General features: G+C 43.4%; 1 protein-coding gene and 1 long non-coding RNA gene across 8 annotated transcripts in view; one reads left to right on the forward strand and one right to left on the reverse strand.

Moving 5' to 3' along the window:
• CAPN7 (calpain 7) overlaps positions 1 to 5,353 on the reverse strand; it is a 51,831-nt gene extending 46,478 nt beyond the window's left edge. For 4 of the 6 annotated variants that reach the window (XR_015163987.1, XM_086401164.1, XM_086400902.1 and 1 more), the window contains exons 1-2: positions 5,051 to 5,353; positions 2,767 to 2,875 (exon numbers count right to left, since the gene is read on the reverse strand). Coding sequence is in view for 3 of the 6 variants with exons in the window: in XM_086401164.1 (XP_086257290.1) it covers positions 2,767 to 2,875; positions 5,051 to 5,152 (211 nt within the window). In the remaining 3 variants the exon portion in view is untranslated. The remainder of the gene's footprint in view (positions 1 to 2,766; positions 2,876 to 5,050) is intronic. The other 2 variants (XR_015164023.1, XM_086401042.1) reach the window with 1 other exon arrangement.
• A 138-nt stretch (positions 5,354 to 5,491) lies between these two features.
• LOC147378880 (uncharacterized) lies at positions 5,492 to 7,522 on the forward strand. 2 transcript variants are annotated; one of them, XR_015164114.1, is made up of 2 exons: positions 5,492 to 5,877; positions 5,976 to 7,522. It is a non-coding gene; the product is annotated as an uncharacterized LOC147378880 (long non-coding RNA). The 2 variants fall into 2 exon arrangements; XR_015164134.1 differs by having other exon boundaries at positions 5,502 to 5,701.
• The last annotated feature ends 8,488 nt before the right edge of the window (positions 7,523 to 16,010 follow it).

Genomic DNA, 16,010 nt, shown 5'->3' on the forward strand with positions numbered 1-16,010 from the left:
GCTCCAAAATCACTGCAGATGGTGACTGCAGCCATGAAATGAAAAGATGCTTACTCCTTGGAAGGAAAGTTATGACTAACCTAGATAGCATATTGAAAAGCAGAGACATTACTTTGTCAACAAAGGTCGGTCTAGTCAAGGCTATGGTTTTTCCAGTGGTCATGTATGGATGTGAGAGTTGGACTGTGAAGAAAGCTGGGTGCCAAAGAATTGATGCTTTTGAACTGTGGTGTTGGAGAAGACTCTTGAGAGTCCCTTGGACTGCAAGATCCAACCAGTCCATTCTAAAGGAGATCAGTCCTGCATGGTCTTTGGAAGGAATGATGCTAAAGCTGAAACTCCAGTACTTTGGCCACCTCATGTGAAGAGTTGACTCATTGGAAAAGACTCTGATGCTGGGAGGGATTGGGGGCAGAAGGAGAAGGGGACGACAGAGGATGAGATGGCTGGATGGCATCACTGACTCGATGGACATGAGTTTGAGTGACCTCCGGGAGTTGGTGATGGACAGGGAGGCCTGGCGTGCTGCAATTCATGGGGTCACAAAAAGTCGGACACGACTGAGCGACTGAACTGAACTGAGGGCCTAGGGGGAGATAGATGGTTAGGTAGCATCACTGACTCAATAAACATGAATTTGAAAACCCTAGGAGATAGTGAAAGACAGGGAATCCTAGCATGCTGCAGTCTATAGGGTTGCAAACAGCTGGACACAACTGACAAACTGAGCAGCAACACCAGGGGATGGGAGGAATGGGGCGTGACTACTAATGGCTAAGAGGTTTCTTCTAGGGTGATGAGAATGTTCTGCAGTTAGATAGTGGTGATGGTTGCACAACTCTGGGAATACACTAAAAACCACTGAATTGTACACTATAAAAAGCTGAATTTTATGGTATGTGAATTATATCTCAATAAATGCTGTTTAAAAAACCTTTAAATTTTGTCTCAAAATTGTGCTTGATCTTTTTAAAAAACTATAATCCTCAGTAACACCTCTCTAAACCATGTATTATACTAATCCCATTTATTAAATGAATGTTAAAATATTCAGCTCAAGGTTTCTCAGCCTTGGCCCTACTGATATTTTCACCTGGATAATTCTTTGCTGTGGACGGTCCTATGCATTGTAGAATTTCCCTGTAGCACTGTGCCTGCCCTCCAGCCAACCAGATGCTAGCAGCATACTGCACCCTGACCCCTAACATAGACAACAAACATCTCTCCAGACAATGTAAAATGTCTCCTGAGAGGCAAAATTGATTCTAGTTTCGAATGACTATCTAGTCTATGGTTTCACAGCTGTAAGTGGAAGGGCAGGGACTCAACTTAGATCTTTAATTCCAAGTCTTGAGTTTTTTACACTTCAGTAGTGAATTTCAAACTGGGTCACCTTCCCCACCCACAAAGTCATGTCATCTCTCAAAGTTTCTTGACTGTCAGCAGACTCTATCTGTTTTAAAAACTGGGATTCTGAACAAGATTTTTATTTGATAAAGAACTCTTCTGCGTGAAATGATAATTAAGTAAATCATTTAATTCCCATTTCACTTGCTGAACAAAATGGGTCCAAAAGTTGGCAAAACATTTAAGGTATGTTACGCTCTAAAAATCCTTTTTTGAGCTTTACTTCTGTTTTACTGACAAGTTTTCATTCGTCAAGAGATTAGGGCTATCTCATTCTGTGCCTGAGTATCATATAAACATCACATTTATAAATTTAAAAACTTCATTTACTTAGCAAGGAAAATGAAGTGTCTCTGAATTCCATGGTATTTTGAATATATGGATGAGTATAAATTTGTATCAAGTGAGAGCTTGACACACAAACAGTTCACATGTCAACGCACGCAGTTTCTGGGCACTGTCTTACAAGGAAATACTGTGTCTGTAAGGAGACTGTCATAACAAGAAACCCAACAATTAAATCTACTTTATTTTAACTATAAGCTGGTTGGTAACTGCTACTATCTGTTCAGAATAAGTGGTAGAAAGTAGCACAAAGTCTGTCAGAATGCTGAATAAGACCTCTCTAAGTTTGTGGCTTTATTAGATAGCCACAAGGAAAACAGGGTGGAAAAAGAGTCCTCAGTGACATGAATACATCCTTGAAACAAAATATCAACAGATGATCATTTTCTTTCCTACCATGTAAACAACAGATTTTGCCAAGAACCCACTTACTTCTAAGGGAACGATGAACATTAAGCCTGGGAACTTGTGTCACAGCATTTGCCATGAGGCTTACAAAAATAAACAGGTTGTTCCAGGTCTCTGCTTACATGCCACTTTCCCAAGATACCGTTGGCAAACTCTCTAAAATGAGAGTTTAGCTAAGGTCTTCAGGTTGAGGATACTGATACGGTAAAGACTGTGAACCCACTGCTGAAGTCTTTAGACACTGAAGAGAAAGAGTCATTTAATTTTAATAGCAGGAGAGGGCATGTGACAGATATTTAAAGGCAGATTTTAACAGGGTTCTAATCCTGATTCTGCCAATGACACACTGTTTGAATGTGGATAATTCATGTCCATTTCTGGGAAATTAGAATATCACATTACGTGACCTCTGAGGTTCCTCTTCACAGATCACTTATTTTCATATTACAATGTTCAAAGATGTGATTACCAAAAGAGGAATAAGCGACAAACAAGTGAAGATCAAGAATCAAAGATGAAAACAAAAAGGAAAGAGAAACATAAGGGAAAAGTAAGATGGGATAGGAAAGAAGAAAAGAAAATAGTGACGTGGTCAGTAGTCTTTACCTGCTGAATGTAAGGCCTGCACTCTTTCCAGATACTCATTTATTTTTTCTTGAATATGTTCTAGGCTTGATCCTGCCATCTCAGCATAAATTAAAGCTTGTGCAGCTTCCTAAAAATAAAAAAAGAATTCAAAAGACTCTAACAGATGAATTACAATTTGAATTTTCTATACCACTTTCTAACTCGTGGTTGGTTTCTATGAATGATAAAACAAGAATGTCTTTAAGATACTAGAAATTTTTTTCATAAGATAAATGAATAATATAGTCCTTTACTAAACTTTTTTCAGTTCTCAATGCTCTCAATTTTCTCAGACTGTTGAAACTTTACAAAGTCAAATAGAAGGGGTTGATTTTAAACATTTTCTTAGAATAACTGTGATTTACGTTGTTTTCCTTCTTCTCAGTGCAGTAGGTCAGACGAAACTACCTACTGTGAAAAGGTGATCCGAGTCCTGAGAGCATTAGAACAGACAATACTCATAAATATCAACAAACGATTATAAACGTTAATTGTCTCACTATGGCAAGAAAAGTTTTTTCTCCAAAGAAACCATTGTCAAAGGGGGACACATTTTAAGGCAGGTTTCAGTTGAATGAAAGAAACTTATTTTAATGAAGAACACCTAGATCCATTTTCCGGTTATTCCATGACCTCCTCAGCCAGTCAGGCTGTGCTAGTGAGGAAAAGCCTCCGTTCTCGCCATCACCATTTCAGGAGGGTGACCAGCGCTACCAGAGAGACTCCCCCCAGCACCACCACCTTCCCTGCAGCCATCTAAATGGATGCATTTCAAGGAACCCTAGGCCTCATTAGCTGGATCCAAAGATGCCATCCCTTTTTGAATCCAGTTACTGGAAGAATCATTTCTCTGAACCTACAAAATCAATAAGAAGAGTACAATTTTGATCCAAATGGAAACTGGGGGTAGAAAAGATACGTTTTCCTCAGATCCTGCAGTTCAGATATTTCAAGGGAGGAAAATATAGTTGTATATGTAAATACTGTAGCCAGTTTTTTTAACTGTTGGTATCAACTTTATTTTGCTCATTTCATTTACACTTGAACGTGATTAACAAGGAATCCCAAAGAGAACAGCATGAAGACAGAAAACACTAAATATCTGAAACAGTTTACACAAATAGAAACACCACCACTCTGCTGATTCTCTCAAGGAAAAGAAACTCTTCATAACAACATGCATGTAATTCTAAGCAAAACAAAAGGCACTGCACAGGATTTCCTTTCACTTTAGAAAAATCTATTTCATATGGCACTACGTTTACTTAGGAACATTTGTCATTATTTCACAAAACTAATAAAACACAGTCCTACTTTTAAAGAAACACCACCAGTATGAAATTGTAAAGAAAAAAAAGTTCAAAAAGAATGACTCTGAAACACAACCGAAGTCTCTAAATACAGGTTGTAAAATGAAGGCAATCAAACATTAATCTGAGAAAAGAAAATTACACATCATTGATAGCATATAGGTTTATGGAAGAAAAATGACTACTACTTTATTTTCAAGGCTGACATTCTTCCTAAAAGAAAAGGTGACGGTCTTTAGAGGATACAGCTCCCTCCACCGGAGTGGGGATGGGCCACGGCTGGAGCTGGAGAGGTGTGCGTCTGCAAATCCTCAGAATTGGTGAGCAGACAGTGGACCGGGGGGAGGGGGCGGGCTCTAATTCTGGCCTCAGCAATTTATCCATAGGAAATATCACAGAAACGTGTAAAGCATTAGCTACAAGGGTATTATCATGCTGAAGAAACAGAACGCACATTAAAATGGCCAGGAGACTTTGTAAAGAAACGAGGGCATATCCGCATAATGGGATACTATGCATCTAGCCCTTAATATTATTACTGGTAACAGTCATATCGTTAAACTTTTAAAAAATTCGTAATTTTCTTAAAAGTTCAAAAGAAAAAAACAGGTTTAAAAACAGCATAGACAATCTGACCCCAGTTTGTTTTTTTAAAAAGGTTGTGTACACACACTGACACTGGGGGGATGGCGACGTGCGGAAGTCAAGCACTACGACGCGCAATGCTTTCTTCTTCACTGACTCGCGGCGCTCTCCCGCGTGCTTCCGGCCCGTCTGTGGCGGTGAGCGCACGTCCGCGGAGCCGAGCGCCCTGCCCCACCGCCGCCCTCAGGAGCGTCGAGCCGGGGGATCACCTCCGCCGCGGCGACCGAGCCTCCGACGGGCTGGCGCCTTAGCCCCGCCCTCGGCCAGAGCGGCCCCGCCCCCGGTCCCCGGCCCCGCCCCCGGCCCACCTTGTAGTAAAACACGGCCTCCGCGTAGCGGCCCTCCTGGTCGCGCTGCACCGCTAGCCGCGCGAACTGCACCGCGTCCCGCTCCAGAGCCGCCGAGTCCATGGCCGCCCCGCGCCGGAGCCCTTCTCGCGTCGCCGACCGCCGCGCGCCCAGGGGCCGCGAGAGGTCCCGGGCCGCGAGGAAGGCGAGCCGGAGCTCACTTCCGCCGACTGAGGGAGGACGGCCAACAGCCCACCCCAGGCTCCCAGCCCGCCGGCACCCTCGCGCCGCGGCCGCCGCACTCCCGACCGGCCCACCGGCCACACTGCGCAGGCGCAGCCGGGCCCGCGCAGGGGTTCTGGGAGCCAAGGCGCCTGAGGGAGGCCCCAGTTCGGCGGAGTGCGCGGGCGGTGGGCGGGGCCCGGCTGCGGCGCGCGTGTGCACGTGACCACCAGGGCTCCGGGGATTGGGCAGGCCCAAGCGGCGCCACGTCGGCACGGCCGCGGGCTTCGCCGACCTCTTGACGGAGCTGTGCAAGTGAGGGCTGTTGCTGGCCAGACTGGGAGCGGGCGCGCATGCGCCTCGGGGAGCCTGGTCCCTACTTAGTATCCAGGGACGACGAGCAGCGCTTCCCGCCGTCAGCTGAGCTGACTTTTAAATCAGGGAAATGAAGTAAGGACATAGCGTCACATTCCCGGCCTCTTCTGAGCTGACTTTTTTAAATGAGGGAAGTGAAGTAAGGACAAAGGGTTCTTATGTGATACTTTTATAAGGTTTCTAACCATGTGAGTCTTAATCCTGTATACCTCCCCAAGTGTATGGTATTGAGTGAATTGTAGACAAGCAAGGTAATACGTTTTCTTGTGTTCTTATCCTTAGGTTAACTTAATGCTGTTGTCATGACACAATTAGGTGATTATTTGATTAATTTCTTTCTCTCTTTAAGCTCTGACTTCAGCAATACTAATGAAGGAACTTCCCATGTGGCGGAGTGGATAAGAATCTGCCAGCCAGTGCAGGGGACACAGGATGTATTGTAGCCACGCGTTCCAGGAAACAAACTCACCCAGAAGGACAATGCAGATAGTGGAGTGCAGTTTATTACACCGGGGGGCCCAAGGCAGAGTCTCCTCTTAGCCAAGAACCCCAACTGACTTTTGTGAAAACCTTGTATACCTTAGGCTCAAGCCCACATCCCCAAATTCCTTAAACCTAGCCTGAAAAGTGTTAAAGGGAGATACAATCAGGTCACAGCCATGATTCATAATCAGAAGGGTCAGCTGGTTATACATTGTAGCCTACACCAGTGGGTGCCATAAAGATTATAAAGGTGATTGACTATGGTAGGGGATTGTTACATTCTTTTTGGCGATGGGGAATCTTGGTATGGAATCTGGTGTTTATCAGTACGGGAGGCCAGTTCAGCTGTAGGTATATGTTATGCCCATAGCTACCAGGCACATAGTCCAAAGCTGACTGAAAGTGCAAGATGGAGTTTCCTTCTTTTTCAAGATGGAGTCAGCACCGCCTGTTCCTCTCCTCCTTCAGTAACACTGGTTGAGAAAGACCCCACATGCTGGGGAAAAACTAAGCTGGTGTGCCACAACTACTGAAACCCAGTTGGTATCTAAAGCCTGTACTCCACAGCAAGAGAGCCACCGCAATGAGAAGCCCTAGCACTGCAACTGAAGAGAAGTCCCTGCTCACTGCAACTAGAGGAAATTCTTGCCAAGCAACGAAGACGCAGTGTGGCCAAAAAACAAATAAATACATAACAACAACAAAAACGAAAGACACCATGATGTGAACAAAACTCAAAATTCACCGTACGTCAAAGAAGCAAGATGTGAGAGAACAGACTGTGTTACTTTGTTTACAAGGAACACCGGCAAAGACAAATCTTACCAATAATGTGAGAAGTTGTTAGGGAACAGTTGACCAACACTGCCTGCCCTGACTGGACATCATAATAACACCTTAAGTCTCCTACCTCAGGATGCTTCAAAGAACATAAAGCCAAAGAAGGGCCCAAAACCAACCTGGGGAAAACCAAGGAGGGGCCAAGAAGGGGAGAAATGTGTGTTAGTCACTTCAGTTGCATCTGACTCTTTGTGACCCCTTGGAGTGTAGCCCACCAGGCTCCTCTGTCCATGGATTCTCCAGGCGAGAATACCGGAGTGGTTTGCCATTTCCACCTCCAAAGAAGGGGAGAAGAGACCAGTCCATTAAATCTCTTGCCAACCTCCCAGACTCTCTCATGCTGGAAATCATTTTGATTGAGTGATGCACATGCCATCGGGAAGGGCCCTGCATCAGACTGAATGAGGACATGAGCAAGATGACTGGCCAGAGACAATCCCAACTCACCTAACCCCACCCACCGTAAAACTTGAGACTGCAAACCACAAGGCAGAGCAGTTCTCGTAGTCTCCCTTACACTGTTGCTCTCCACTCCAGCGTCACTTTTCAATAAAGTCTTTTGCTTTGTCAGTACTGTAGCTCCTTGGACAATTCATTTGAGTCTTAGACAAGGGCCCACTCTCAGGCCCTCAAAGAGGTCCCATCCAGTGACAAAATCACATCAGTGATTGAGAAGGGATAAGGGAAACTTTGGATATAAGGGGAATGTTTTATGTCTTACTGGTGGGTGATGTCAAAAGTTATATCCATTTGTTAAAAATCGACCACACTGTACATTTTAAATGTGTGCTTTAGCTGTCCCTTCATGTTTACTGAAGTTAATAACTATCTTATTGGACTGTTGTAAAGAGCACAGGTGGAGAATTTGACTCTGCTTGGCACAAAGATGGTTCCTATCATTGGCTACAACAGTTTTATAACTGAGCAGGGATGGTTTCTGTCTTCACCAGTTTTATCCCAGAATTAAGTCCAAGCTTTTGTCCGGTGCAAGTGTTGAATAAGTATTTCAAAATGTTGAGTGAATGAACTCCCCTACTGAATATACTCAATGTGCCCTTTCCCATCTTGAGTTTGAACAACGATATAGAAATTCCCTAACACAGGATAGAGGGTCCTTCAGAACAGGAGCTCAGAGTGAGTTCCCAAGATATCTGCAGCCACTGTCTTGTAGAAACTGATGCCCAAGCTACAGCAGATGAATGCAGTTTTAACTGCTCATAGAGGAGTGTGTCTAGTCCCCCCTGCCCTCATCTCAGCTTACGGAACTCCAGCTCACCTTGCAGGGGGCTTTTCTAGCTTTCCCAGGCAGTTGTGATCCCTCTTGGTACCCTCTCATTTACTCCCTTATTCCTTGTTGATTTATTCACTGAACATTGAACACCTGCTTGATGCCAGGCATGGAGTGACACATTGAAGAGACAAAGATAGAGAGAGTAAGATAAAGCTGGGTAAAAGGGAGTCAAAACTTAAAAGTATCTGCAGTCTTTAGCAACTTTTAGACTTCCAATCCATGAACATGGTAAACCTCTGTGTGTATTCTGGTCATCTCTTACTGTTCTCGGCAGTGTTCCATAGGGCACAAGTCTTACATATCCATCTTTGGACAGATTTACCTCTTAAGCATTTCATATTTCTAATGCTATTTTAAATGGCATTTTTAGTTTCAATTTCCAATTGTTTTTGCTAGTATATAGGGAAAGAGTTGATATTTTTACATTTACCTTATGTTCTGCAATCATGGATTGTCTAGAGTGCTGTGGTGGAGCCTCATCACAGCTGCCTCCAGGGAACATCTCCCAGGATGTCCTCCCTCTATTACTTCCACATGCTCCATCAGGTCTGTCTGTGACATTTACCAGGGCAGAATTTGTTCAACGTTAAGCACTCAGTAGTGCTTGGTCAAAATGTGCTCCTCCTGCAGTGGGAGTCCCCACCCTCCCCAGAGCTGGGAGAGACCCAGAGAGAGGGGTGAGCTCCAGAAGACTGATCACAACCCTGCTCAGGAAGCCCATGCTGTTGTTGAATCCCTGGCTCCCTTCCTACACACACTTCACAGGTGGAGGCATCCTTGTGAAATCCAGGCTTGCAGAGGCTTTTGGAAACATCACCATCTGAACTACTGTAGAAGACAGAGTAATGTAGTAGTAAAAGTGTAATAGTAATAGCAGCAGCAACAGTAGTAGTAATAGTAGTACTATTGCTCTTTTTAAAGCTGCCAGCTCAGTAATGGTAACGTGTTACTTCAGTCAACAAATAGTAAGAATTCTGTTGGCCATACAACTGGGGTTAAAACAAAATGGCTCAAACAGCTTACCCTGTAGTGCATAAACCGACAGTTCACACAGCCTTTAGTAACTGCTGAGAGAGGGGTAAGTTGGGGGCTGGGAGGCCCAGAGCAGCAGCACTCAAATCAGCCCAGGGGGCCCTCGCACCATGTCCCAGAGGGAGGGGTGCTTGAGTTTGTCAACTGAAAATATAATGCAGGAGGCTGTGAATGAGAATAGAGTTTATCTAGTGGCTTAGCAGGAGCAGCAGCAGCAGGGTTTTGTTTAGTGTGGCCACCTCCATGAATGTCTTCACTGGATCTTCTAGATAACTTGCTGCAGTTTCTACATTAGCTCTTGTGGTTTCTTCTTGCACTTCTATATTATGGAGACGGCTTCTTTCCTTAAACCTCATGAACCAACCTCTGCTAACTTCAAACTTATCTTCTGCAGCCTCCTTGCCTCTCTCAGCCTTCCCAGAATTGAAGAGAGTTGGGGTCCTGCTCTGGATCAGGCTTTGGCTTAAGGGAATGTGGTGGCTGGTTTGCTCTTCTATCCGGACCACTCAGACTCTCTCCATACCAGCAATAAGGCTTTCATTTTCTTATCATTGGTGTGTTCACTGGTGCAGCACTTTTCATTTCCTTCAAGAACTTTCCATTTGTATTCATGCACAACTTGGTTAACTACTTGGCTCCATGAAAGTGAAAGTGTTAGTTGAGTATGACTCTTTGTGACCCCATGGACTGTAGCCCGCCAAGCCCGTCAGGCTCCTCTCTCCATGAGATTTTCCAGGTAAGAATACTGGAGTAGATTCCCATTTCCTTCTCCAGGGGAACTTCCCGACCCAGGGATTGAACCCGGGTATCCTGCATTGCAGGCCGACTCTTTACCATCTGAGCCACCAGGGAAGCTTTTGGCAGTCTGGGCTGTTGACATGCTTTTCTCAGTGAGCTGAATCATTTCTAGCATTTGATTTAAAATGAAGATGTGCGACTCTTCCTTTTACTTGAACACTTAGAGGCCATTGCAGGGCTGTTATCTGGCTTAATTTCAATACTATTGAGGCCTGAGAAAAGGAGGAGAGAGCAGTCAGAACATACACATTTATGCGTTAAGCTCACCTCCCCTGGTGGCTCAGACAGTAAAGCGTCTGTCTACAATGCGGGAGACCTGGGTTTGATCCCTGGGTCAGAAAGATCCCCTGGAGAAGGAAATGGCAATCCACTCCAGTACTATTGCCCGGAAAATCCCATAGACAGAGGAGCCTGGTGGGCTACAGTCCATGGGGTTGCAAAGAGTCGGACACGACTGAGCGACTTCACTTTCACTTTCACCACCTTATATGGGCACAGTTCTTGGCACCCCTGAAATTATAATAGTAACATCAAAGATCACTGATCACAGGTCAGTCACTATGACAGATATAATGAGAAAGTTCATAATATTGGGAGAATTACCAGAATGTGACAGAGACACTGAGTGAGCAGATGCTGTTGGAGAAATGGTGCTGATGGACTCGCTCAATGCAGGGTTGTCACAAACCTTCAATTGTTAAAAAAAAAAAAAATCCACTATCTGTGAAGTGTAATGAAATGAGATCTACCTATATTGGAAAAAAGAAGTAATGTCCTTTCCTACAAATAGTATCCTGTGACCTCCCACAGAGAAAGAGCAAAACCATCTCTTTTTGCTGGCTCCTGTTTCCTGGCTACAGTTGCACACGAGTATGATCAGGGACCAGTTTTTCAAATCACTGACAGATTGAGGACACTGGAAGTAGAAAAGAGAACAAAAGATTCCAGGGGAAAATTGTACAAAATGAGCTTAATTTTCCAACAAATGTGATTACTTTGGTCCATTTGAAATATTAAGCTTGAGCATATAAAATTGCCATTTTTGTAGGTCAAAAACAGTTGAATATCTGCTGAAATCTTCAATTTCCTATCGTTCAATCTGATTATACATACATATTCTAATAATTTTTATATCCCCAAATGTATATATAGCTCAGTTATATCTGTATAATTATATATCTTAAATATATTCTAATTATATACCCATATCTTAATTTTTTATATAACCTAACTATAAATTAATTATATATTAGTTGAGTATATATGTAATTTACATATTATATGTAATATATTTTATATCTTAATTATATATTCTAATCAAATGTATACCTAAAATTAGAAAACATACATCTATTACACACAATTAGAAGAAAGACAAAATTAGAATATGTATGTATATATATATTTCATATATACAGAAGTATACAGATAGCCTAATTCTGTCTTCTAATTTTTTCTTTATTCTAATTTTAAGATATATCCTAACTATATATACGTGCCCTCATATCTCCTAGTTTTAGATCATCTTAATATTATACACATCCTAATTACACGCATATACACTCAGATGATCCTGAATTTGAAGTCTGGTTGGTAATGAAAATTGAGAAAGGGCTTATGTGGACACAGCAGTACATTGCCATCTCACCAAACAAACAAATTCGTTAAGAACTAAAAACCAAAAACCAAACAAGAAGGGTTTGTAGGACAATTTATCCTGTTAATCTCAAAGCACTACCAGCCACGATGGATTTGTGAATGTATAAGACCACACTGCCCTCTTGTGCCTTCATGTGGTACTGCAGCTGTTTGGAGGTTAACCACACAGATATTTATGGTTACTGATTTACTCTTTCCTTTTTTTTTTTTTTTAATTGTTAAACTACCACACAATTGCACTCATCTCACACGCTAGTAAAGTAATGCTCGAAATTCTCCACGCCAGGCTTCAGCAATACATGAACCGTGAACTTCCAGATGTTCAAGCTGGTTTTAGAAAAGGCAGAGGAACCAGAGATCAAATTGCCAACATCTGCTGGATCATCGAAAAAGCAAGAGAGTTCCAGAAAAACATCTATTTCTGCTTTATTGACTATGCCAAAGCCTTTGACTGTGTGGATCACAATAAACTGTGGAAAATTCTGAAAGAAATGGGAATATCAGACCACCTGACCTGCCTCTTGAGAAATGTGTATGCAGGTCAGGAAGCAACAATTAGAACTGGACATGGAACAATAGACTGGTTCCAAATAGGAAAAGGAGTACATCAAGTCTGTATATTGTCACCCTGCATATTTAACTTATATGCAGAGTACATCATGAGAAACGCTGGTATGGAAGAAGCACAAGCTGGAATCAAGATTGCCGGGAGAAATATCAATAACCTCAGATATGCAGATGACACTACCCTTATGGCAGAAAGTGAAGAGGAACTAAAAAGCCTCTTGATGCAAGTGAAAGAGGAGAGTGAAAAAGTTGGCTTAAGACTCAACATTCAGAAAACGAAGATCATGGCATCTGGTCCCATCACTTCATGGGAAATAGGTGGGGAAACAGTGGAAACAGTGTCAGACTTTATCTTTTTGGGCTCCAAAATCACTGCAGATGGTGACTGCAGCCATGAAATTAAAAGACACTTACTCCTTGGAAGAAAAGTTATGACCAACCTAGACAGCATATTAAAAAGCAGAGACCATTACTTTGCCAACAAAGGTTCGTCTAGTCAAGGCTATGGTTTTCCCAGTGGTCATGTATGGAAGCGAGAGTTGGACTGTGAAGAAAGCTGAGCGCCGAAGAATTGATGCTTTTGAACTGTGGTGTTGGAGAAGACTCTTGAGAGTCCCTTGGACTGCAAGGAGATCCAACCAGTCCATTCTAAAGGAGATCAGCCCTGGGATTTCTTTGGAAGGACTGATGCTAAAGCTGAAACTCCAGTACTTTGGCCACCTCATGTGAAGAGTTGATTCATTGGAAAAGACTCTGATGCTGGGAGGGATAGGGGGCAGAAGGAGAAGGGGATGACAGAGGATGAGATGGCTGGATGGCATCACTGACTCGATGGACGTGAGTTTGAATGACCTCCAGGAGTTGGTGATGGACAGGGAGACCAGGCATGCTGCGATTCATGGGATCGCAAAGAGTCGGACACGACTGAGCGACTGAACTGAACTGAACTGGTGTTGTTCAGTCTCGAAGTCATGTCCAACTCTTTGTGACTCCATGGACTGCAGCACACCAGCTTTTCCTGACCTTCAGTACCTCCAGAGTTAGCTCAAACTCATGTCCACTGAGTCAGTGATGCTGTCCAAACATCTCATCCTCTGTCGCCCCTTCTCCTCCTGCCCTCAGTCTTTCCCATTATCAGGGTCTTTTCCAGTGAATCAGATCTTTGAATCAGGTGGCCAAAGTATTGGAGCTTCAGCTTCAGCATCAGTCCTTCCAATGGATTCAAGGTTGATTTCCTTTGGGTCGACTAGTTGGATCTCCTTGCTGTCCAAGGGACTCTCAAGAGTCTTCTCCAGCATGACAATTCGAAAGCAAAGTTCTTCTGTGCTCAGTCTTCTTTATGGTCCAACTTTCACATCCATCCATAACTACTGGAAAAACCATAGCTTTGACTAGATGGACCTTTGTCAACAAAATAATGTCTGTTTTTTAATATGCTGTCTAGGCTGGTCATGGCTTTTCTTCCAAGGAGCAAGCGTCTTAATTTCATGGCTGCAGTCACAGTCCGCAGTGATTTTGGAGCCCAAGAAGATAAAACCTGTCACTGTTTCCACTTTTCACCCATTCATTTGCCATGAAGTGATGGGCCCAGATGGCTTGAGCTCAGATTTTTAAATGTTGAATTTTAAGACAGCTTTTGCACTCTCCTCTTTCACTCTCATCAACAGGCTCTTTTGTTCTTCTTCACTCTCTGCTGTTAGAAGGGTTTCATCTAACTGTCTGAGGTTATTGATATTTCTCTCCCTGCAATCTTGATCCCGGCATGTGATTCATTCAGCCCAACATTTCGCATGATGTACTCTGCATAGAAGTTGAATAAGCAGGGTAACAACAGTGTTATCACCTTGTGACAGCCTTGACATACTCCTTTTCCAGTTTTCAACCAGTCTGTCACTCCACGTCTCGTTCTAACTGTTGCTTCTTGACCTGCATACAGGTTTCTAAGAAGACAGGTAGGGTGGTCTGGTAATCCCATCTCTTTCAGAATTTTCCACATTTTGCTGTGATCCACACGGTGAAAGTCTTTAGCATAGACAATGAATTCTTCGAATTCTCTTTCTTTTTCTATGATCCAATGGATGTTGTCAATTTGATCTCTGGTTCCTCTGCCTTTACTAAATTCCAGCTTGGCCGTCTGGAAGTTCTTGGTTCACATACTGTTGAAGCCTCAGTTCAGTTCAGTTCAGTTATTCAGTCGTGTCCGACTCTTTGCGACCCCATGAATTGCAGCACGCCAGGCCTCCCCGTCCATCACCATCTCCCGGAGTTCACTCAAACTCACGTCCATCGAGTCGGTGATGCCATCCAGCCATCTCATCCCCTGTCGTCCCCTTCTCCTCCTGCCCTCAATCCCTCCCAGCATCAGAGTCTTTTCCAGTCAGTCAACTCTTCACATGAGGTGGCCAAAGTACTGGAGTTTCAGCTTTAGCATCATTCCTTCCAAAGAATACCCAGGGCTGATCTCCTCTAGAATGGACTGGTTGGATCTCCTTGCAGTCCAAGGGACTCTCAAGAGTCTTCTCCAACACCACAGTTCAAAAGCATCAATTCTTCAGCACTCAGCCTTCTTCACAGTCCAACTCTCGCATCCATACATGACTACTGGAAAAACCATAGCCTTGACTAGACGGACCTTTGTTGGCAAAGTAATTCCTCTGCTTTTCAATATGCTATCTAAGTTGGTCATAACTTTCCTTCCAAGGAGTAAGTGTCTTTTAATTTCATGGCTGCAGTCACCATCTGCAGTGATTTTGAATTTTGAGCATTAGCTTGCTAGCATGTGAAGTGAGTACAATTGTATATTAGTTTGAACGTTCTTTGGCATTGCCTTTCTTTGGAATTGGAAAGAAAATTGCCCTTTTCCAGTCCTGTGGTGCTTGCTGAGTTTTCCAAATTTGCTGGCATATTGAGTGCAGCACTATCTGTGGTTCAGTTTAGTTCAGTTCAGTCACTCAGTTTTGTCCAACTCTTTGCGACCCCATGGACTGCAGCATGCCAGGCTTCCCTGACCATCACCAACTCCTGGAGCTTACTCAAACTCATGTCCGTCAAACCGAGTCGGTGATGCCATCCAACCATCTCATCCTCTGTCGTCCCCTTCTCCTCTTGCCTTCAATCTTTCCCAGCATCAGGGTCTTTTCCACTGAGTTAGTTCTTCGCATCAGGTGGCCAAAAGTATTGAAGTTTCAGCTTCAGCATCTGTCCTTCCAATGAATATTCAGGACTGATTTCCTTTAAAATGGACTGGCTGGATCTCTTTGCATTCCAAGGGACTCTCAGGAGTCTTCTCCAGCACCACAGTTCAAAAGCATCAATTCTTCGGCACTCAGATTTCTTTATAGTCCAACTCACAACCATACACGACTACAGAAAAAAACCATAGCCTTGACTACATGGATCTTTGTTGGCAAAGTAACGTCTATGCTTTTGAATATGCCGTCTAGGTTGGTCATAACTTTTCTTCCAAGGAGTAAGCGTCTTTTAATTTCATGGCTGCAGTCACTCCAATCTGCAGTGATTTTGGAGCCCCAAAAAAATAAAGTCTGACACTGTTTCCATCGTTTTCCCATCTATTTGCCATGAAGTGATGGGACCAGATGCCGTGATCTTAGTTTTCTGAATGTTGAGCTTTAAGCCAACTTTTTCACTCTCCTCTTTCACTTTCATTAAGAGGCTGTTTAGTTCTTCTTCACTTTCTGCCATTAGGGTGGTGTT

The sequence above is a fragment of the Bos grunniens genome, chromosome 1, assembly GCF_055505025.1.
Source record: "Bos grunniens cultivar Pamir isolate PY7600 chromosome 1, Bosgru_T2T1.0, whole genome shotgun sequence".
Taxonomy (NCBI): Eukaryota; Metazoa; Chordata; class Mammalia; order Artiodactyla; family Bovidae; genus Bos; species Bos grunniens.